Source organism: Mustela lutreola, chromosome 1, assembly GCF_030435805.1.
Source record: "Mustela lutreola isolate mMusLut2 chromosome 1, mMusLut2.pri, whole genome shotgun sequence".
NCBI lineage: Eukaryota > Metazoa > Chordata > Mammalia > Carnivora > Mustelidae > Mustela > Mustela lutreola.
Window position 1 is genome coordinate 247,303,958 of NC_081290.1, and position 22,027 is coordinate 247,325,984.

Sequence of the window (22,027 nt, forward strand, 5' to 3'; positions counted from 1 at the left end):
GAGAGAAAAAATCTCAAGCAGGCTCCATGCCAGTGTGGAGCCCCATGTGGGGCTTGATCTCCCTACCCTGACATCATGACCTGAGCTGAAATCAAGAGTCAGATGCTTAACCAACGGTGCCACCTAGGCGCCCCCTTGCTGTTACAGTTTCTAAGACTCTATGATGATCTTGAAAATTTTGAGGAGTTCTGGTCAGATATCTTGTAGAATGCCTCTCTATTGGAACTTTAGCAATGTTTTTTCTCAAGGTTAGAGAGGTGTTATGGATTTGGGGAGGAAGATAAGAGGTAAATTGCTATTTTCATCACATCTTCTCAAGGATGCATATACTAACATTGTTTATCACTGTTGAGGTCATCTGGCTGAGGTAGTGTTTGTCACGTTCTCCACTGTAAATTTACTTCTCTTCCCACCCCCCCCTTACCATACTGTTCTCTTTGGAAGGAAGTCACTGTGTTCAGCCCACACCTGAAGAGTGGGAAGTTATGTTCCCTCTGCTTTTTTTTTTTTTTTTAAGACTTTATTCATTTATTTGACAGAGAGAGATCACAGTAGGAGAGAGGAAGGGAAGAGATCACAGAGAGAGAGGAAGGGAAGCAGGCCCCCTGCTGAGCAGAGAGCCCAATGTGGGACTCGATCCCAGGACCCTGAGATCATGACCTGAGCCGAAGGCAGCGGCTTAACCCACTGAGCCACCCAGGCGCCCCTCCCTCTGCTTTTGAAGGCATAAAATCTACATGCATTATTTAGAATTTTTCTGCACCGGACATTTGTCATTTTTCCTTCACATATTTTCTTTCAGTCATTTACTTATGTTAGCATGGACCCAGGGCTATTTATTTTATACTTTGGGTAGAATCTAATACTTCCTTATTTATTTTGCGATTCAAATTTTTCTGACTTGACCATTGGGCAGTCTTTCAATTGGCTCTTGGGTCCCTTTGACATAGCCCCATTAGTGTGTGTGTGTGTGTGTGTGTGTGTGTGTGTGTGTGTGTGTGTTCTGCCTTACTGTATGGTCCTATAAGATGCACCAGGCTCATCTTGCATATTTTCTGTTCCTTTCCTAGAATCAGCCATTTCTGAAAAAATGTTATCAGATGCTCTGAGCTCTTTTTATTGGAGAATGGTATTAGAAACCAAGATCTGGGGTGCTGGGTGTGCTCAGTGACTACTGGGTATCATTTCTTTTAGAAGTAATGTCCTTTCAGCTGACAGGAAAAGGAAATAACATGTATAACTTATGAATATCCTTGTATAACCAGTATATACACATACTTACAGATAATCTACCAATAGCTCTCTATATCTACATGTGCTAAACGGGAGTTCATATTGATGTTCCAACTCTAGTTAATTACCACATGGGTCATTCTAGCCTCTTCCCTTGCTTATCGTAAATACCCACCCCAACAGTGAGAAATCTGGTTTCCACCACACACCATCCATGTATCTAATTGTTCAATTCCAGTATACACGTATAGAAGTGCCGGAATTATTGATTCATGGGATTATTAACAATTATTAACAATGGGAAAGAACTTTATCAACTAGAGTACAGTGCTTATGCACAGTTCCTTTTGCTGTTAGTCTAACAAACACCACTTATTTCCAAAGTTACTTAGATCAATGCCTTCCTTGCTCTCCCTTTCAGTAAGGTTGTTTTATATATTTGCAATATAGTTCGATTCTTTTGTCACAGTCTGCACTCCATCTTGGGACCCTCTAACATAATACGTGATTTTTTTTTTAAATTGTACTAATGTGTAGAGAGATTAAATGAAGTCTTTAAGGTCTCAGCTTTCAGTGACATCAAGACTTGAACCCAAGACTTTGACTAAAGGATGCAGGCTTTCTTCCTGCTCCAATGAGATGTCTAGAGAGGACCAGAGGATGAGTGGGTTTGACAAAGATGATGTTTTAGACACAGTGTTTTTGAGCTGTTTCAGGGATTTTATGTCTCCTTGAGAAGGAGTTTGGAAGGTCATAGCTTGTTGTACAATGTTTTTCAAAGTTTCAAGCTCTAATCCTTTTCTCATTTCACCTCATTTGATTATATCACTTTCGGGTTATACTTTCTCTGGCTATCTTTGGACTTAGGATAAAGTCCAAAAATTTTACAAAGCTCTGCCTAAGCTGGCCTCTGCCTACCTCTTGAACCTTATCTTAAACCACTTTGCCCAGTGGGCTCTGGCCTTCTGCTCTTCCTTTATGTGCTTGGATACATTAAATACCCAACTGTGTCAGGGAATTTTGTACGGACCGGTCACGGTTCCTGGATGTCCTCCTCCTTGCCTTTTCTCTTTGCAGATACCTTCTGTGGATCCTTCAGATCTCAGATCACCTGTCACAGTTTCTTGTGCCTCAGTCTTCTGATCTGCACAATGGGGTTGTTAGTAATACTAAATAGGGTTGCTATGAGAATTAAGTGAGTGACTATGTGTAAAAAGATTAGAATAGTACCTGAACATAGTACCTCTCCATTAAGGTTAGCTGTTATTATAATAAATATAGAATTATTAAAATTTTTGTTATGATTTTTGCATTATCCTTACCTTTCCCTAGGATGGCCTTTCCTACCTCTGCAGACTAAATCTTGTTTCTTCACTATATGCTTTCTTAGCACCCTACACCTATTTGCAGCACTGATCCCAATAATAATTTAAAAGCCAACTTTGTAATTACTTGGTTAATGTCTGTGTCCCACACAAATATGTACTCTCCATGAATATATCTGACATGTTCACCACAATATGGTTGTTGGATGTTTTCTTGTGTAAGGGAAGTAAGTATGAATGGGCCTGATGTTTACTACCCATTTCAGAGATGAGAACCTGAGGCCCAGATAGTATTAGCTCATTTCCTGTCCTGTCCATGAGTGGAGTTTGGTGCTCTGCAGGGTGCGACACAAGGAAAGAACGATATAAATGCCTATAAAGGGATGAAATTAAAGTCCTATATTGTCCCTGAGTGGGGATTCTCTGAGGGTTTCTGAGGCTAGTCTCTGGGCCATCTAGGTTCATCTCTGCTGTATGTCATAGACAGTCTAAGAGTTGACTGTATTTTTATTTGCCTTATCCCAGCTCTGCCACTAACCTTCTCCAATCTGAGCCTCTGCCTTCCCAGTCCCAGATGGGGCATGTGGTTAGAGGATTCCTAATCTCCCTTAGGGCTCTATCTCAGCCTGCCCCTGACCTCAAAGTGCACTAGAATCCCTGCTCCTGGAGGCTTTCTTGGGACCAGCAGGACAGACAGACTAACTCTGCCTCATTTGTCTTCCTCTTTCTCCAGAACCAGGATGGAGTCTGTGTCCAGTCAGTATCAGTGATTCTGCATCAGGACCCTCGGAGGCAGGTGACCTTGACCCAAGCAGGGGATGTCCTTCTGTTTGACCAGTACAAGGTCACCCCACCCTACACAGATGGTACGACTTTGGTGAATGAGAACTAGCTGGGAACTACCTGTCCAGGCCTCCTCTTCCAGGCACTGCCTCTGGCTAAAGGCACTGCCATATGGGCAAGAGCTCACATTCTCTTATACTGGGTGAATCAAGTCAGAGGAGCACCTCGGTCCCAGGAATGTGGACTCTGGACTTGCAAGATGGTCTTTATCCCCATCCCAACATGACAATAGGCTTCACAGTAGCTTGATGGCTTCTCCTAATGTGAGGATAGGAAGGGAACTCTTTTCCATCCCTATTCTATTTTTTTTTTTTTTTTAATATTTTGAGAGAATGAGAGAGCAAGTGAACACATGTGTTAGGAGGTGGGAGGGACAGAAGGAGAGGCAGGGACAAAGGAGAAGGAGAAGCAGACTCCCTGCTGAGCAGGGAGCCCAATCCTGGGATCATGGGCTTGATCCCAGGAAGCCAAGACATGACCTGAGCTGAGGGCAGACACTTAACCCACTGAGCCACCCAGGTGCCCCTATTTCTTCTTTAATAACTTATTATCCTGTCTGATTCCACAAGTGATCTGTGGTATCTTGTAGGAAGCACATCTAACAAAAATGGCAAAACTCTTAAGAAATGAGATAGCACCAGAGAAAATGATAAAGAAAAAAAAAAAGAATAGGGGTTCAAGACTGAGAGGAGTGGGGATGCAGGGAATGTAAAGGGACCAAAGAAATGCAAGCCACAAAAAGTGAAAAATTCAGTACAACTGAATCTAAAAATTTTAAATGTTTACAAATAAATCTAAAATCATATCATGAGCTATCGAAAAAATGGGTAGTTACAGCATGGTCTTTTGCTACAGAAGGAAATATTTTCAGCTCCTTGAGGAGGCAAAACTTTAATTGGCACTTGATGCTTAAAAGAAAAAACAAAACAAAACAAAACAAACTTAACCAGTGCCACCATGGCGTTATCCCTGGGTCCTGACTTCATCCCTGAACAGGATTTCTAAAGGCTTCCCAAGCCAAACCCTTGGCAGGGCTTCACAGCTGGTGTGAAGGCTGGGCTCGCTGGGTATGGGCGAGGGCCATGCAGCTGGTGGCCATGGGTGGGATGCACATCGGCAGAACTTCCCACATCCCTATTGTGGTTCTGTGCCCAGATGCCTTTGAGATCCGGAGGCTGTCCTCCATGTTCCTGCGGGTGAGGACCAACGTGGGCGTGCGGCTTCTCTACGATCGCCAAGGACTGCGGCTCTACCTGCAGGTGGACCAGCGATGGGCCGAGGATACCGTGGGCCTCTGTGGCACCTTCAACGGCAACACGCAGGATGACTTCCTGTACGTGCCCCTGCCCCGGAAGCAGAAGGAGGGGGTGGGTCCCTAAAGGCTGAGTACCCGAGTCTCCTCTTGAAAACACCTGTGGCAAACTCCCTTGGTCCCTCCCTGGGCTGCACATGCACCACTGATTTATTTCTAACTCTGCCTTTAAATCGAAGCATATTTCTTTAAGGCCATGGTTCATCGTCTTCTCCGTGCAGAAGACTCACCTGGGAGCTTGTTAAAATGCTGACTCCTGGGTTCTACTTCTCATGTATCTGATTTGTGTTGGGGCCCAAGAGTCCTGTTTCTAGTAAGTTACCGCTGTGATTCTAGTGTAAGAGATCTATGGACCGTACCTTGAGAAATAACTGCTTTACAGTGAGGTCTTAAAATTGGTAGCGCTTAGGCTGGGTTTCATGTAGTTCATGGTTTTCCTTGTTTTAATTGATGTGAACACCGTTAGATGAGTGCGAGGCAATGATGCCCAGACTCCTGCTTTCTATCCCACCAGGCCAGTCTAAACCCCATATCTTTCCTGTCTGGGCACACCCTGTGAGCCTCTCACCTTCAGGGGAAGGCTGTTTCCCAGGGACTGACAGAGAACTAAGAGGAAGACTGTCTGGGCATGCATGCAGTTTAGGAACTTGGGAGGGGACAAGAGTCAGACTTTCCAGAAAGGAGAGCAAAGTGATGATTGTCAAAGTGAGAGGTTCTGGCCAGTTTTTCAAGTTACATGCATTAGGCGATATAGAAGTAAATGAGAGGCTTCCTTCAGCCAGAAATGAGAATTTGGATTCTTTCAGAAAAATAAGAATCAGAAGAAACTGAGAGCTTTTAAATACATGCACATTCAAAAAGGTAGCGTTCTACTGTGCCTTGCCTGGTGGGGCTGATGTTAGGACAGCAGGCCAGGGCAGTGGGGACAGACCCTGGTTTAGTGTGTGGGCTGCTTGCCACCCTCCTAAATGTGAACTCTGGGCAGAAAAGTTGCTGTGGGTAATGAGTGCTCTCATGGCTCATGAGCAGTAACATGGGCGTGGTGAGCGCCAGACAGAACCTGTCCCAACCCCACATATTATGATCTCTCCAATCTACCGTCTTCTCATGTTTGGTGGCCCTTGGAGACTGGCGATATCTGGGAAACATGCTTTTCCCCCTTTCTTCCTTTATTTCCCCTTGTATGACGATTTCCTACCTAGAGGGAAAGGGAGGGCAAAGAAACTTTCGGGAACTGCTCGTGGAGATAGGAGGAGGAAGTCTTAATCTGGTGAAGTTTGGTTCACATGGTGTCCCTGTTTCTCTCTGACATGAAGAGCTGGGGGTGGGTGGTGAAGACGGTATAGTGCGTGGCCCCAAGTCAGTTCTGGGTCCCCTTGGAGACTGTTAAATATGTGTGTGGGTGCATATGTGTGTACATCCATAATCGTATGTGTTCGTATGGGACTGTGTAGGCTCCCTTGGCTGTTGGCCTATCTGGCGTGTATTTGTGCTCTGGGTGTATGCGTACATACATGGGGCCGAGTCCACGTGGGCAAGCGTGTGAGTGTGGCCATGCCGTGACTGCAGGTCCCCAGTGGGAGTGCCTGAGAGCACCCCACAACTCTTTGGCAACTCTTGGAAGACGCTGTCTGCCTGCTCCCCCCTGATCTCTGGCTCCCCGCTGGACCCCTGTGATGTGCACTTGCAAGCAGGTGAGGTGGGGGGAGAGGGAGGGAGCAGCGGGGGTACAGTGGGACTGGTTTGAGGGGGATGAGGTGGGAACTCTGGGCCTGGGAGGCTGGGCAGGTTGGGCAGAGGTGATGAGAAAAGGTGGAGCTGCCGAGAGGAGACCGTAGTTCCCTTCTGGGAAGGGTCAGGCAGACAGAAGCCTCAGGCTCTGTCCTTGCTGTGTAGACACACATTTGTACTGGTTCCCCTGTCTTAAAGCAAAAGTCTAAGCCCTCACAGTGCCCCCCCCCAGGCCCTACACTCTCTGCCCACCGCCACTCCCGCCCCCCCACTCTGCTGCAGCCACGCACGCCTCGTTGCTGTTCTGCCTGCACCGCAAGGTGTCCTCTCCGCTCCCGGCCTTTAGACTTGCCATTCCCTCCACCTGGAATGCTCTTCCCTCACTGAACACAGGCCTTACCCCCTCAGCTCTTTCACATTTTTGTTCCAACTTCATCTTCCCACGGAGGCCTTCCGGACCACCGGGTTTAAGATTGCGGTTGGCACTCCCACCCCACCTCCAACGCCTGTCCGCCTTCCTCCTTCCCTCTCTCTGAGGTCTTCCCCTTCCACGTCGCTGTCGTTTGCGGTCTCCTTGACAACAGTGTAAGCTCCCCAAGGGCAGGATTTTTGTCTGTTTTTTTCATGCCCATGTGTCTTTCCAGCATGTGGGTTCACGTCCTGCGCATGGTGGACTGTGTATTGCACGAATACACTACACACACACACACACACACACACACACACACTCTTCCTCTCTTTGAGTCATTTACACCCATGCCCGTGGCCTGCCATGTAGTCACACCGAGACCTCGCAAACCATAGCCACACATTCCCAGTCAGCCGTGTGCTCTGGTACCTGCTTGCGTCCCTCCTGTACACACACACTTGCACCCACCTTCTCACGCCAACAGCCCCCTGCTCTGTGATGGGGACGGGGTAGGAAGAAGCTGGGCCTGGGCACCAGGCCAACCAGATCCCTGCTCCCTGCCCCGTCCCTCCTGTGTCCAGCCTCCTATGCCGTGCAGTCCTGCAGTGTGCTCACCGGGGAGCTGTTCGCGCCCTGCTCTGCGTACCTGAGCCCCGTGCCCTACTTCGAGCAGTGTCGCCAGGATGCCTGCCGCTGTGGGCAGCCTTGCCTGTGTGCCACGCTGGCCCACTATGCCCACCTGTGCCGGCGCCATGGGCTTCCCATTGACTTCCGGGCCCACCTGCCAGCCTGCGGTGAGTGCCCCATGCGGCTGCACCCCCTCGAGGGCGCCTGGAGGAGCCCAGCTCCAGACCTGAGTGTCTCCCTGTCCCCCTGCCGCCTAACACCCCTGCCTCACCCCTCCTCTGTGCTCTTTGTCCCCTTGGCCAGCCAGGCCTGACACTCAGGACGTGTGACACATGACTGCGTCTCTGTGACCCTCCCCTCCAGCCCGTGTCTAAGCCCTATTAGGTCCGTGGATTGGAGGTGAAATGCCCTCACTTGTTACCACCCCAGTCAGAGCTTCCCAGTAGGCCTCCCTGCAGCCCCAGTGAACCTTCTCAAAATCACTGGCTCCCATCACCCTCAGTGCACAGGGGGCTCAGTGGGGACGAGCTAGTCCCTGTTCACCACCCCCAACACCTGGGCCACACTCTTCCCCAGGTGTCAGTTGTCTCTGGACCCCCAGCCCTAGCACAGGGCCCCAATCGCAGTAAGCTCTTAGCAAATGTCGAAGAAATGAAAAAAAAATGTCCTGGGACTCAGGAGACCTGTGTTCTGTGCCAGTCCTGCAGGTATTTGCTGTGTGTCCCTGACAAGGCCCTGCCCCCTCTCTGAGTCAGTTTCTCCAGGTGACTGGACAGGACCAGTTGTTTGTAACCCTGACTGCACATTAGACTCACCACAGGAGCTTTTATTTTATTTTAAAGATTTTATTTATTTACTTGAAACACAGAGAGGGAAATCACAAGCAGGCAGAGAGGCAGGCAGAGAGAGAGAGAGGGAAGCAGGCTCTCCGCTAAGCAGAGAGGCTGATGTGGGACTCGATCCCAGGACCCTGAGATTATGACCTGAGCCAAAGGCAGAAGCTTAACCCATTGAGCCACCCAGGCGCCCAGGAGCTTTTAAAATAAATGCACATATCTGCGCCACATTCAGTATCAATGAGAACAACATATCTGGCCATGGGGCCGGGCATCCGCATTTTTAAATGGAGACGTTGATGTGTAGCCTGGGTGAGAAGAGCTGAGCTTGACCGTCTGACTCTGTGGGGTACGGGAGACCCTGAGGGAGAGGGCTGCTGGCCATATGAGGAGAGGGAAGCCTGCAGTCTTCGGACAGAGGGCCCTAAGCGGCTGCAAACTAGAGCACAATTGACCTTCACAGCCCATGTGTGCTAGAGACTTGAAAGTGAGAAGGAGGGCGGTGTGTGTAATACCCACCTGTGTGTGTGCGTGTGCTCTACTGTGTGCGTGTGCTGGTGTGTGACTGATGGGGTGGTTGCAGGGGTGAGTGGTGAACTCTACCCTCCCCCAGTATCACTGCCTGAGAGGAAACGCCCTATAGAGGAAAAGAAACGCCAATGGCAGGGTCCAGACTGGGCTTGGGAAGGGGGGCTCACCCCTGCTCCTCTGCCATTGTGGGAGGAAGTGGGACTTGGAAGTCAGACCTGGATTCAAATCCCAAGGCTGACCTTGATCTGCTGTGTGACCTTGAACAAATGTCTTCTCTGGTTCTCAGTTCTCCTCATTAGGTTGATGACCCCACCCCCACGCAGTTGTGGGGCTGAGGGAGACAAAGCATGCAGTTTCATTTCCCACTACAGCACTGTCCTGTGGGGCCACCAAAGAGTACAGCCCCTGTGTGGCCCTGTGTGGACAAACCTGCCAGGACCTGGCCAGCCCTGTGGCCTGTGGGGCTGGAGGCAACAGCGACCTCAGTGGGGACGAGTGTGTAGAAGGCTGTACCTGCCCACCGGATACCTATCTGGATACCCAGGCTGACCTCTGTGTCCCTAGGTGAGCTGGCTTACTTGACCTCTGTCTGGGAGGAGGGCTGGGGGAGGGCTGAGGGTCTCTAGGGCATCTGGGGCTGGGGAGCTGCAGAGAGGCTGCAGCTCTCATGTCCCTGCTTCATCTCGTAGTCACAGGATAGAGCTTGATGGGTGGCTGGGTGGGTGGGTTTCTTCCCTTCTCAGGCCTTTTTCCTCACCTCTAGCTCTTTAGGCCTAGAACTCCAGCCTGGCTTCCCCATGAGATGGAATAACAGCCCCACAGAGGCAGCCTCTCTCCCTTCATCTCCCCTTTCCTTTCACAAACATTTACTGATGACCTGGTATGTTCTAGACAATTCTAGGCCTGGAAATTCAGCAATAAACAAAACAGAATCCTGCCCTCATGGAGCTCACATTCTTGTGCCAAGACAGATTAATAAATAAACCGACACTTAAGGGGTCTGGTGGTAACAGGCTATAAACATGCAGGGAGGGGTTACTGTTATGTCACATGAGGTGAGCACGGAAGGAAGGCCTTTCTGCCGAGGTGACACGCGAGCAAAGATGGGGGGACGTGAGGGAAGAGTGCTCCAGGCCGAGGGGACAGGGACAGCCCTGAGGCTGGCTGTGGCATGTTCTCAGTGTGGCTGGAGGCAGAGGTGGGAGGTGGTGACCTCATAGGATCCCAGGGCGGACTGGCAAAGCCCTCGGTCCCCTCTTGATCTGTTTCTCCCCTAAAATGGTATCACATTCACCGAGGGATGGGGCCTGGAGAGAGGCTTCTGTAGGGGGTGTACTGGAATCTCTCAAGGCCTTTTCAAGCTATAGGGCCCTCCGTTGAGATCCCCATGCCCTGCAGTTGAGTATTGGCAACAAGGGGGCCTTTGAGGTTTCTATGGGGAAGGGGTTGGAGAGGCAGAAGGTGACTGAGAAACACAGGGGTCAGAGGAATGCAGACATCCCTTCCAGTCCTCACCTGTTCTGCTCTAAGACCTGCACTTGGCCAGGACAGGCAGGGGCTATGGGAGGTGTAGGAGGAGGAAATGGTCTTTGCCCTCAGTGGACCTACAAAGAGGATCCTAAAGACAGCATCAGGGACCCTGTGAGGAACAGATGAGATGACGTATTTGGAGGGCCTAGCCTGGTGTTCAGACTGTGAAGGTGGATGACCCTGACCTCTGTCCTCGGTGCCAGTCTGGCTTCCCCACTCCCCGGAGATGTGTCACCTGTCACGGCAGACGCCATTACTTCTCTGTGTCCTTCTGCTGCTGGCTGCTGAGGGGTGGGGTCCCTGTCCTCCACAGTCGCTGCCCCAGCCCTGAGTCAGCTCACTTCTCTCTGGCCCTGGGTTTTACAGGAACCAGTGCTCCTGCCACTTTCAAGGAATGGACTATCCCCCTGGAGACAGCGACATCCCGTCTCTGGGCCACTGGTGAGCCCCCTAGATAGCAGCGTTAGTGTCCTTGCTTTAAACGGAAGTTGCTGACTGACCGAAGACAATAGAGCCCAGCAGATCTTTCCACAAAGCAGTGCTCACCTTTCGCCTCTGCGCAGGGGGCCAGGGACAGAGTGGGGATGTCCGTCTGAGTCGGCTAATCCCAGGGTACCCCCTCCCCCTTCTCCACAGCCACTGCAAAGATGGAGTCATGAGCTGTGATAGCAGAGCGCCAGGTAAGGTGGAAGATGAGGGATGCTTCTGGGGGCTCCTCCATGCTAGTGGGGTTATGGAGAGGAGAGTGGGGAGCTTGGGGACAGACCAGGAGGGGAAAGCCCGGCCATGTCCTGCCCCACACTGAGCCTCCTGTATTCCTCGACTTCTTGGGAAAGGCTCCAGTTTGGAGGGTGGAGTCCAGAAATTCTGGCCCATCCTCAGCCCCACCCCAGTAGCTGTCCCTCCTGCTTCCCAAGAAGGAGGGGCTGAGACTGTCTCCCTCAGGGGCACCCAGCAGAGGTGACCTCCCCTGGGTCCTGGGTTTCCTCAGTCTGAGCTGCTGGTCATTCCACGGAGGCTGACTGTCTCTCGAGTCATGTGCTAGACCTGGGGGTCACAGAGATGGGGAGGACAGCCTGCATATTTGAGGCCGTTCCAGACAATAGGGAGGCATGGCCTGTGAGGAATGTGGAGGTGGAATAGGGGCCGGGAGTGTGGGGGCGAGGAAGGCCACTAAGGATGGGATTGGCGCAGAAGGGTCAGAGAGTGATCCTACGGCAAGTGGCTTGGATCAGGACCTCCAGAGTCTGGCCGCCCTGAGTTCAGACCTAGCCCAGGGCTTGCAAGCTGTGCAGCCCTGGGTAACTCACTTCACCTCCCTGAGCCTTCGCTTCCTCTTTTGTTAATAACCTTAAATTCTGTGATTTTCTTTTTTGTCAGACTGTTTCCCTTTGGGACTTCTATCTCATCTCCTGTGGCTATTTTCTCTCTGCTCCATCCTAAGCTGGGCGTGGAACTCACCTCCCCTTTATTGATTTCCCTAAAAAAGATCAGTTGCACAAGCTGCAGGTGTGCACAGCTGACTTGACCGAAGGCTTAGGGAGAGAGAGCGAGTTTACGGCGTAGAATCATGGGTAATGGGGAATTGACTGCCCTGTTGCTGAAAGTCCTCTGGCCACCCCTTCACACTGCATCGCTCTCCTCATTGGGCTCTTCTCCTGGTCTCTCTGGGGGCACGTCTTCTCACCTTATCGTGCCTTGGAAAGTGCAAGTGACTTCTTTCCATGAGGTGGGAAATGGGGGATGGTGATACCTCACAGAGCTGCTGCAGAGTTCAGCAAGAGTGTGCATGTGGCGTGTCCGGAACAGTCCCCAGTGGAGAGGATGTGGCACTCTTGGTGCTGGTAGAGGGGGTGATTGTCTTATGTGACACCCACAGCCCAAGGGAACCCAAGGAATGCCCCTGAAAGCATCACAGCCCCTCTCTACCTTACCCTCCAGTTGTTGGGTCCCCCGGCCTCCCCGGCCACCCCTGCCACCCCTGGGACCAGGTGTTCCAAACATCCTGCTGGGCATCCAAGCTCCTGCCAGCAGCCATCCTCTTGTCCGGCAGCCACCCCCTGCCCGGTGGGCCAGGTCTTCGTGAACTGCAGCGACCTGCACACCGACCCGGAGTTGAGCAGAGAGAGGACGTGTGAGCAGCAGCTGCTGAACCTGAGCGTGCCAGCCCTTGGCCCCTGCCTCTCGGGCTGTGCCTGCCCCCCAGGGTACGTACCCAGGCTTCAGGGTCACGCTTTCCTGAAGGCGGGCAGAGCCAAGGGCCACAAGGCAGAGGGAGGGGCAAGGAATCCCTGACACAGCCGTGCGGGGAGGCCCCAGCCCGGGGCTGGCCAGTGATCACGGAATGGCCGGCACAGGACCTGAGAAAGAGCGGTGGTGCAGGGTCCAACCCGGAGTACATTCTCCCTGACTCTGCTTCTTCCCATTGTGTGACCTGGGATAAGGAAAAGGCCGAACCTCTCTGAGGCTCAGTTTTTCATCTTTATTTTTTTATTTATTTATTTTTTTAATTTTATTTATTTGACAGACAGAGATCACAAATAGGTAGAGAGGCAGGCGAAGAGAGAGAGAGGAGGAAGCAGGTTCCCCGCTGAGCAGAGAGCCCGATGTGGGACTCGATCCCAGAACCCTGAGATCATAACCTGAGCTGAAGGCAGAGGCTTAACCCACTGAGCCACCCAGGCGCCCAGTTTTTCATCTTTAAAATGGAAGTAAAAATAATAATGCCTGCCACCTCACCGGGCTGTCCTGGGGAACACACGAGCGACAGAAGTGAAAGCACTGAATGGGGTGTGCAGCCTGCTGCAGAGGCCCGGAGGGGTGAAGCCCATGGGAGAGACACCAGCTTCACTTCTCAGCCCCTTTTCCCATGGAGGTCAATGGGTCCTCCCCCCCCCGGGGGGTGGGCTGGGGTCCTGTAATACTCCAAAAAGCAAGGCCCACCCACTGGAAAGTCTCCTTCCCAGGTGCCTCAGACGCCATGTGAGCTAGAGTTGTGGCCTCGTGGGTGCACCAGCTGAGGGGGCTGCTGGGGCCTGGCTTCCTACTTTGCTAGGGCTCGTTCCTGACTCTAGTCTTGCTTCAGGTCTGGGCTGAGAAGAAGCTGGGTGCCTGATCCCATGACTTGGCGGCCCAGGGCTGTGTCCTTCAGTCAGGCCAGAGATCGGTGGTCAGCTGGGAGTTCTGGCCCAGGCCTGGCAGTCAAGGGGAGTGAGGGTGGGGGTCAGGGTGGGAAGGGGAGGGAATAGTCAGCGAGAGCGGTACTGTTCATTAAACAACTTGTTCGTATTACCTCAGAGCCTCTCTGGGAGAAAGGAAGGAAGGATCATTACTCTCATCTTGCAGACGAAGAAACAGAGGCCAAAAGCAGGGTGGAGGGAAGTGGGCGGCCCAGGAGCCGGGACTCGTACCGGGCTCTGCTTACCCCAGATCCTGCCCTTCGGCCAGAGCATGCCAGCTCCATGAGGCCAGGGGCCTGGTTCCCTAAACAGAGGTCATCATGTGGGTGACGAGTTTCCCCTTTCTCGGCAAGGGCAGCCACAGCATCCCAGGCCCAGCTGGCAGGGTGTGGATAATACCGGCTGCCACATGGGCCCCAGAGGAGCTTGTGAGGAAGGTCTGTCATTGAAGGCCTCTTGAGGTACTGGCCTTGCATGTATAAGCCTACCTCTCTGAGGACAGGGAGAGCCGCAGCCTCAGGAACTAAGGGTTGCTCATTACCAACCCTGACAGCAAGGCCACAGAGGCCAGGTGGAACTGGGCGAGCTGGGCTCAGTTGTCCCTGTGACCTCCCCGAACGTGGCCACATGTGTTCAATGAGGGCCCATGACTCCTGCTCAGAGGGGCTGGCGCTGAGCCAAGGGCCCTGGCGTCACTAAGCAGTATTGTACAGAGGTTATAATATGTTGCTCCAGACTCTGGAGTCAGGCTTGAATCTTGATTCCTCCACTTACTATGTGAGTTAATAACTTCCTTGAGTCTCAGTTTCCTCATTTGTAAAACAGCACAGAGTAAGCACTACCTGTGAGCAGATGAGCATTGTCTTCCTCTTTTGGATGCCGTGCATTTGCAGATGACCCCTAAGGGGACCCTGAAGTGAGAGGATCCCTTAACAGGTCAGGAGAGGCTGCCCCACTGTCTATGAGCCCCTTGAGGACAGAGGCCAAAGCTTCTCTCTAGGGTGGGCATGCAGCAGGAGCTCAGGGACCGAAGCAGGACTGCATAGGGCCAGGAGGGACCAGTGAAGGGTGGGCAGCAGGGAAGACCCCTCAGGAGGTGGCAAGAGACAAGGCCTGGGCTCAAGGTGGAAGGTGTGAGTTAGCCCACTGTTGGTGGCTGATGCAATTATGGGTAAAGGAGGGACAAGAAACCAATATTTATTGTGTATCTACTAAGTGCTGGGCAGTGTGCCCAAGTCTGTAACGAAATTCTCATAATGACCTTGAAGAAGTCATCATTTACCCCTGTTTCATGCTTGAAAAAGCAGGGGCTTAGGAAGGTTAAGTGGCTTCAGGGAAAACAGTGGTTTAAACTCTTGGGTTTTTTCCTGCTTCTTCCCACAATAAAATGCTGGTAATGGAGTAAAAACAAAACAAAACAAAAAACCTGTGAGTCTCCAGGGACAAAGAGGCCAGGCATGGGAATGACAATGGCGCAAGATGGGTCAATAGTTTTTGAAGAACGAGCAAGGGTGGATGTGTGGAAACTGACCTTGCAGAGCCACCATTGACAGCTGCTGCTCGCAGAGGAGGAGGCCAAGGAGAAACAACCTATGTTGTGTTGACAGCTTCAGGGACAGGAGGCTCCAGGCATCTCAGAAGGTGGGGTGGTGGGAGGGAGACAGGAGGATAGCCCATCAAGTCTCTGTAAGAGGCTGTCAACCCCCCAGGCCTCCTCCCCCAGGCCGTGGGGTCACACAACTGCCCTAACCCCACTCAGCAGGAGAAAGATGGTAAAAGTTTCTGCAGAAACCAACCACATCAGAGATTTTGATCTCAGGAGCACCAGGAGGGATGAGATGCAGAGTGAAAACAGGGAGATTAAATGAAAACCTAGTGGGACCCCAGCCCTCTTCAGCAGATTGGATCCCTCAGTAGTGGCATTGAAGCTTCTGCCTCCTAGGTTGGAGATGAAAAGCGTTCTTCTCTTGAAATTGGGCTGGGCCAAGAGAAAAAAAAAGTCTATAGAAGCTGACATTTTAGGAGTTCCCCCAACAAAATGGTGGCTCCCCTTAATTGTACAGCTCCTAGTCAACTTGTGATGCTTCACTGCTTTTTTTCCCTTTTAAATTTCTTTAAAGTGAGGCATAATTTATAAACAGTGAAATGTGTAGCTGCTAAGCATACAGTTTGCTAAGCTTTGACAAATTTGAATGCTCATGTATAGGTACCCATGAAAGGTACTAGTTGCTTATTGTCTCTCCTTATTATTTTAATTTGTAATTTTAACTGGTGATTTTCCCTAATGACAATGAGTATCTTTTCATGTGTTCTTTGGCCATTTGTATATCTTCCTTTGTGAAGTGTCCTCTCAAGTCTTTTGCTCATATCTTATTTGGTTGGCTATTTTCTTTAAATTGAGTTAGAGGGGCACCTGGATGGCTCAGTGGGTTAAAGCCTCTGCTTTCCTCTCAGGTCATGATCCCAGGGTCCTGGGATCAAGCTCTGCATCAGGCTCTCTGCTCAGTGGGAAGCCTGCTTCTTCCTCTCTCTCTCTGCCTGTCTCTCTGCCTACTTGTGATCTCTGTCTGTCAAATAAATAAATAAATCATCTTAAATTGAGTTAGAGTTCTTTCCACATCAAATATATACATTGCAAATATTTTCTTCCTGCCTGTGGTTTGTCTATTTACTTAATATATCTTAATAAGCCTAAAAACTTTTGATGAGCAGAAGTTTTAAATTTTGATTACATCTAATCTATTATTTTTCTCCTTTACAATCAGTGTTCTCCATGTCCTCAGTAGTTACAATTCCAAGGCCACAAAGACATTCTCTGATGTTTTCCTCTGGTAGCTTTACAATTTTGGCTTTTACATTGGTTCTATAATCTACCTGAAATGATTCTATATTGTAGAATGGAGTCAAATTTCATTTTACTTCTTTTTTGATGGCTATCCTGCAGTTTTAGCCCCATTTTAATAAAAGACTCCTCTCTCCTTATTGAATTGCTTCAGTCCCTCTGTTAAAAAAAAAATCAATTGACTCTTTAAATGCGGGTCTATTTTAAGATTCTCTATTCTGTACCATTAATCTCTTTGTCTGTCTTTAGGCCAGTATCACACAGTCTTGATTTCTGAAGCTTCATATTAAGTCTTGAAATTAGAAAGTGATAGTGCTCCAACTTTGTTCTTTTTCAGGATTTTTGGACACTCCTAGGTCTTTGCATTTCCATGTAAATTTAGAGAATTTCTACAGAAAAGCCTCCGGGATTTTGATTGGTTTTGTGTTGAATCTAGAAGTCAGTTTGACGAGAGCTGACATCTTCACTCTAGCATGTCCACCAATGCACAAATGTGGCATTATTCCATTTATTGGGTCTCCTTTAATTTCTCTCAGCAGTATTCCGTACTTTTCATGGAAAGGCTTTGCACATATGTTATTGAACTTATTCATAGGTATTTGATGTCTTTGCTGTCCATTCCATCTAAGCTGTCAAATTTATTGACTCTACATCATTAAAGTATTTCTTTATTTTCCTTTTAATATCTGTAGGACCTGCAATGATGTTTTCTCTTTTCTCCTGATATTGGTAATTTGAGTTTTTTCTCTTTTTCTTACTATCCAGTCTAGGCAGGGGGTTGTCGATTTTATTGCTGTTTTCAAAGACCCTACCCTACTCTGGTTCCATTGATTTTTTTCCCCATAGTTTTCTATTTCACTGATTTCTGCTTTAATTTTTATTTTCTTCCTACTACTTACTTTGGATTTAATTTGCTCTTACATTTGTTAAATTGTTATTTCTAGTATAAGCATTTAAAGCCATAAATTTTTCCATAAGCACTGCTTTAGCTCACTCTACAAATTTTTTTTAAAAGATTTTATTTATTTATTTGACAGACAGAGATCACAAGTAGGCAGAGAGGCAGGCAGAGAAAGAGGAGGAAACAGGCTCCCCGCAGAGCAGAGAGTCCGTTGTGGGGCTCTAATCATCTGACAATTTGCAGCAAAAATCCTCCCCTTTAAGAGAGATATAATCAGCCTTGGGCCTTAGTAGATGGACATCCTGTGTTTCTGCTGGTTATCAGTTCTGAGTGTGTCATTTGCTGGTGCTGGTCTCAGCGATAATCTGATCACAGCTGCAATGCCCTTAGCTGCTTGAGTCACTGTTCGACACAGTCCACTGCTTGACCCGAGTTACTCCATCTTATTCACTACAGAGTTTTTAAATTGTCAGTGAAGTCAAGAGCTGGTCAGAGTTGTTAATTTCTCTAGCATCTTTGAAAATTTTTTTGTTCTGTCATTAATGGAGTGGAGTGTTGAGATCTCTAACTATAATTGTGGATTTGTTTCTTTCTCTTTTTTGTTTCTATGAGTTTTTGCTTCTGTTTTTAAGCTTTGTTACTTGGTGCATGCCCATTCAAAATTGTTATGTTCTCTTGATAAATGGACTCATTTGTTGTCATGAACTATTCCTCCTATTTCTGTTAATGCTACTTGGCTTGAAGTCTGCTTTGTCTGATGTAAATAAAGCCACTTCATCTTTCTTATAACTGGTGTTTACATGGCATTTTTTCCCATAATTTTACTTTTAATGTTTCTTTGCCTTTATATTTCAGTTGTGTCTTTTGTAAACAGAATGCATTCGGGTCTTGCTTTTTCAGCCAATGTTACAGTTTCTACCTTTTCAATTGAAGAGTTTATACATTTTGATTTAATGTAATTGGATTTGATTTAATATACCATCTTGTTATTTGTTATCTGTTTGTCTCCCTCTCTCTTTTTTTTTTTTTTTTGAAAAAATATCTGTTGTATTGGCTTGTTTTTTTATTTTTTTATTTTTTTGTCTTTTCTCCCTTTGGGGGAGTTATTTTTTAACATTCCATCTTATTTCCTTTATTTCATTTTAACTACATATCTTGGCATTTTTCGTGTTTTTTCTAGAGATAAGAATATGTATCTTTCATTTATCAGCCTACTGTGAATTAATATTTTACCACTTTCTGTAGAACACTTGTACCAGTATACTTTCATTTACTTACTTCGTGTCCTTTGTGCTATTATTCTCATACATTTTATTTCTATGTATTTTGTAAACCTCATAATTCATTCATATTAACCTTGCTCTAAATGTTCCATTATCTCTTAGAGAAATTAGGAAGCAATTTCCAGAATTATTTACCAACATATTTTCTATTTTTAGAGCTCTTCATTCCTTCATATGAATCTGAGTTTCCATCTTCCTAAAAAGCTTTCTTTCTTTCTTTCTTTCTTTCTTTTTTTTAAGATTTTATTCATTTATTTATTTATTTGACAGACAGAGATCACAAGTAGGCAGAGAGGCAGGCAGAGAGAGAGGAGGAAGCAGGTTCCCTGCTGAGCAGAGAGCCCAATGCGGGGCTCGATCCCAGGACCCCAGGATCATGACCCAAGCTGAAGGCAGAGGCTTTAACCCACTGAGCCACCCAGGTGCCCATGAAAAGCTTTCTTTAACATCTTTCTTTTTTCTGAGAGAGAGAGAGGGCGTGCATGTGAGCAGGGTGGGCGAAGGGTAGAGAGAGAGGGAGAGGGACAGAGAGAATCTTAAGCAGGCAGAACCCAGTGAGGAGCTCAATCTTAGGACCCTGAGATCCTAACCTGAGCCGAAATCAAGAGTCAGACCCCTAACTAACTGAGTCACCCAGGCATCCCTAACATTTCTTTTTAGTGCAGGTCTGCTGGTTGCTCATGGAGGGCCAATGCCCATGTTCATTATCTGTTTGTTAATGTACAGCTAGTGCCTAAAGGGTAACTGGCATCCAGCCTGCCTGAGGGGGATGTGACTGGTAGAGCTGAGCCTTGCTTCCTGATGGATGGCAGAGGCTTCCGAGATGGGCCCAGTCTTTGGTTTTTCCAGTTACCAAGGTACCTCTGACCTGCTCTGGGCAGCAGCAGGATGGTAGGTGGGCACATGGTCAGTTTCTTCTGGAGCAAATGCTGAGAGCCACCTTTTGGTAGCCATGTGGAGTCAGGGTCCCCCATAAGTGGCAGAAATTGGAAGCATGTTGGCTTGACCCCCTGCTTGCTGTGTCCCCACAGCTTACTCAGACACGGGGACGCATGTTTCCTGCCAGAGGATTGCCCATGCACTTGGAGGGGGAAAGAGTATTTCCCCGGGGACCAGGTCATGTCCCCCTGCCACACCTGGTAAGTGAGGGTCCTGTTCAGGCTCTGCTTTTGGCTGGCGATGAGGATGGATATAAGAAGCATGATCGTGAGCTCCATCCAGTGCTCCCCCTTCCCCCATGTTCATACCCATGTTGTGTGTTTGTGTGCCGTACAGGGATGTGTGTATATACACAAATCTGGGGGGTGTTTTTGTAAATGTTTACACAAATGTGGTTTTGTGACCTCCTGCTTCTGTTGGAGGTCGATGGTGTTTGTGACCGCCCCCACCCCCCCAGGACGGGGGCACAGAGTGGGCATATAGACAAGGGCTCTGGCATGGATATTCCAAGCGTGTGTGGCGTGGGCCCTGTGAGCTGGTCTGGGCCCTTGTGTTTCAGTGTGTGCCAGCGGGGCTCGTTCCTGTGTACGCTCCACCCCTGCGCGTCCACCTGCACTGCCTATGGAGACCGGCACTACCGCACGTTCGATGGGCTCCCGTTCGACTTCGTGGGGGCATGCAAAGTGCACCTGGTCAAGGTGAGCTTCTGGATGTGTCTGCCCAGCCGGCTGTGTGGGGACCCGGGGCAGCTGAAGCCAAGGACCTGTCCGGCAGGGTGACGTTCTAGACTCCAGTCTGATGCCTAATGGGGCGGATGGAGGAATCTAAGTCTGAGGGTAGGGCTACCTAGAGACTAAAGGAAGTGTTGAGGGGCAGGCTCAGGGCTAGACAGAGCTCACCAGTCTATAATCCCCCACTGCTTGGCCGCTCACTGTTATAGTCTTGCCCCGCTGGATCCCAAGCCTTTTCCTGTCTGTAAGAGGATCTCATGTTTTTAGAGCTTTTATTGTATGCCTGGTGGTCTCCTGAGCCAATCTCATGGATTCCTTTACTTAATTCTCAGAGCAACCCTACGAAGTAGAGTTTCTTATCTCATGTTATAGAGGCAGCAATTTAGGCTTAGGGGAGTTGGGTGTCTTGCCTGAGGTCACCCCACTGGGCGGTGGGGTGTCAGGTTTGAACCAAGAAATCTTGGGAGGTTTGGTATGCAAAATCCGTCAGCTCCTGGTGAAGGAAAAGGGATGGTGATTTGGGGGGGTGCACAGTAGAGGCGGGATCCTCTAGAAAAGGGGTACCAACAAGGCAGGTGGGAGAGACACACCCAGAGGACCCTGATTTTGCTAAGGGCCTGTCTCATTGTGTAATAGTCAGAGTAATAATAATAACAGACCTTTTGGGAATGAGTCCTAGCTATGTGGAAGGCACAGTATGGCGGTCTTTCACATAATTTCTGTCACCCCGAAAGATAGATAATTGAACTTATTTTAATTTTTAAATTTCAAGGATAATGCATGCTCTGCACCGATATTTAAAATAATATAGAAGCATATATTAAAAATAAATGTTTCCCTTCACAGCTCTTCTGTTCCCATTCCCTGCTCATAACAGTTAGGTGCGAATCCTGTAAGATTTTATTCCATGAGACAGACAGACACACAAAGCACACACGTACTTTGTTAATATGGATAGGATTCTGCAATTTGCTTTATTCACTTTATACTAGATACCTTAGTCATTGTACTACCAGTACATCCTTCTTTCTTCCTTCTGTAAAATTCTACAGAGAGAGCACACTCTAGTTTGTCTTATCATTGCCTCCATTGACAGACATTTAGATTGTTGCTGATAATTTAAATGAATACTTTTGTGCATGTATCTCTAGAATCTTAGAAGTGGAATTGCCATAAAAAGCTGCATACACATAAGATGCTATTTGGTGCTTGCAATTTGCCCTGCAAAAAGGCTTACAAATTGTCCTCTTGTATATAAGACAGTACCCCTGCCCTATAACCCTGTCAGCAGCAGCCATCCCCATTATATAGCCATCCATCCATCTGTCTGTCAGTCCATCCATCCATCCCTCCCCTTCCTCCCTCCCTCCCTCCGTCAGATACTTTTTGGAGATGAGTACATGCTAAGCACAGCACTAGGCACCCAACAGTGAAATTGAGCTTCGGAGAACTGGAGTCCATTGCCCAAAGTCACACAATTAGTAAGAGCTGTGAGTGGATTGGAAACCACATCAGAGTCCATGTCCCACTACCTCTGGGCCTGTCTGCAGGCTCTTGTCTCTCCCTGGCTTTACTGAACTCCCTTATCTTCTCCCCAGAGCACGTCAGACCTCAGTTTCTCCGTGATTGTTGAGAACATAGACTGCTACAGCTCTGGCTTCATCTGCAGGAAGTTTATTTCCATCAATGTCGGGAACTCTCTCCTTATCTTTGATGACGACTCGGGAAGTCCTGTAAGGCCCTGTGCAGGTTCAGGTTGCACAGACAGTCTGTAT

The 22,027-nt window shown here is 48.7% G+C and overlaps 1 protein-coding gene across 1 annotated transcript in view; it reads left to right on the forward strand.

Moving 5' to 3' along the window:
* The window catches only part of OTOG (otogelin), a 76,836-nt gene that overhangs the window by 16,466 nt on the left and 38,343 nt on the right, over window positions 1-22,027 (forward strand). Inside the window, exons 16-26 of the mRNA XM_059137621.1 lie at window positions 3,292-3,424; window positions 4,557-4,734; window positions 6,283-6,407; window positions 7,435-7,647; window positions 9,219-9,411; window positions 10,744-10,818; window positions 11,014-11,057; window positions 12,431-12,584; window positions 19,614-19,721; window positions 20,081-20,219; window positions 21,851-21,985. Coding sequence (XP_058993604.1) covers window positions 3,292-3,424; window positions 4,557-4,734; window positions 6,283-6,407; window positions 7,435-7,647; window positions 9,219-9,411; window positions 10,744-10,818; window positions 11,014-11,057; window positions 12,431-12,584; window positions 19,614-19,721; window positions 20,081-20,219; window positions 21,851-21,985 — 1,497 coding nt within the window. The remainder of the gene's footprint in view (window positions 1-3,291; window positions 3,425-4,556; window positions 4,735-6,282; window positions 6,408-7,434; window positions 7,648-9,218; window positions 9,412-10,743; window positions 10,819-11,013; window positions 11,058-12,430; window positions 12,585-19,613; window positions 19,722-20,080; window positions 20,220-21,850; window positions 21,986-22,027) is intronic.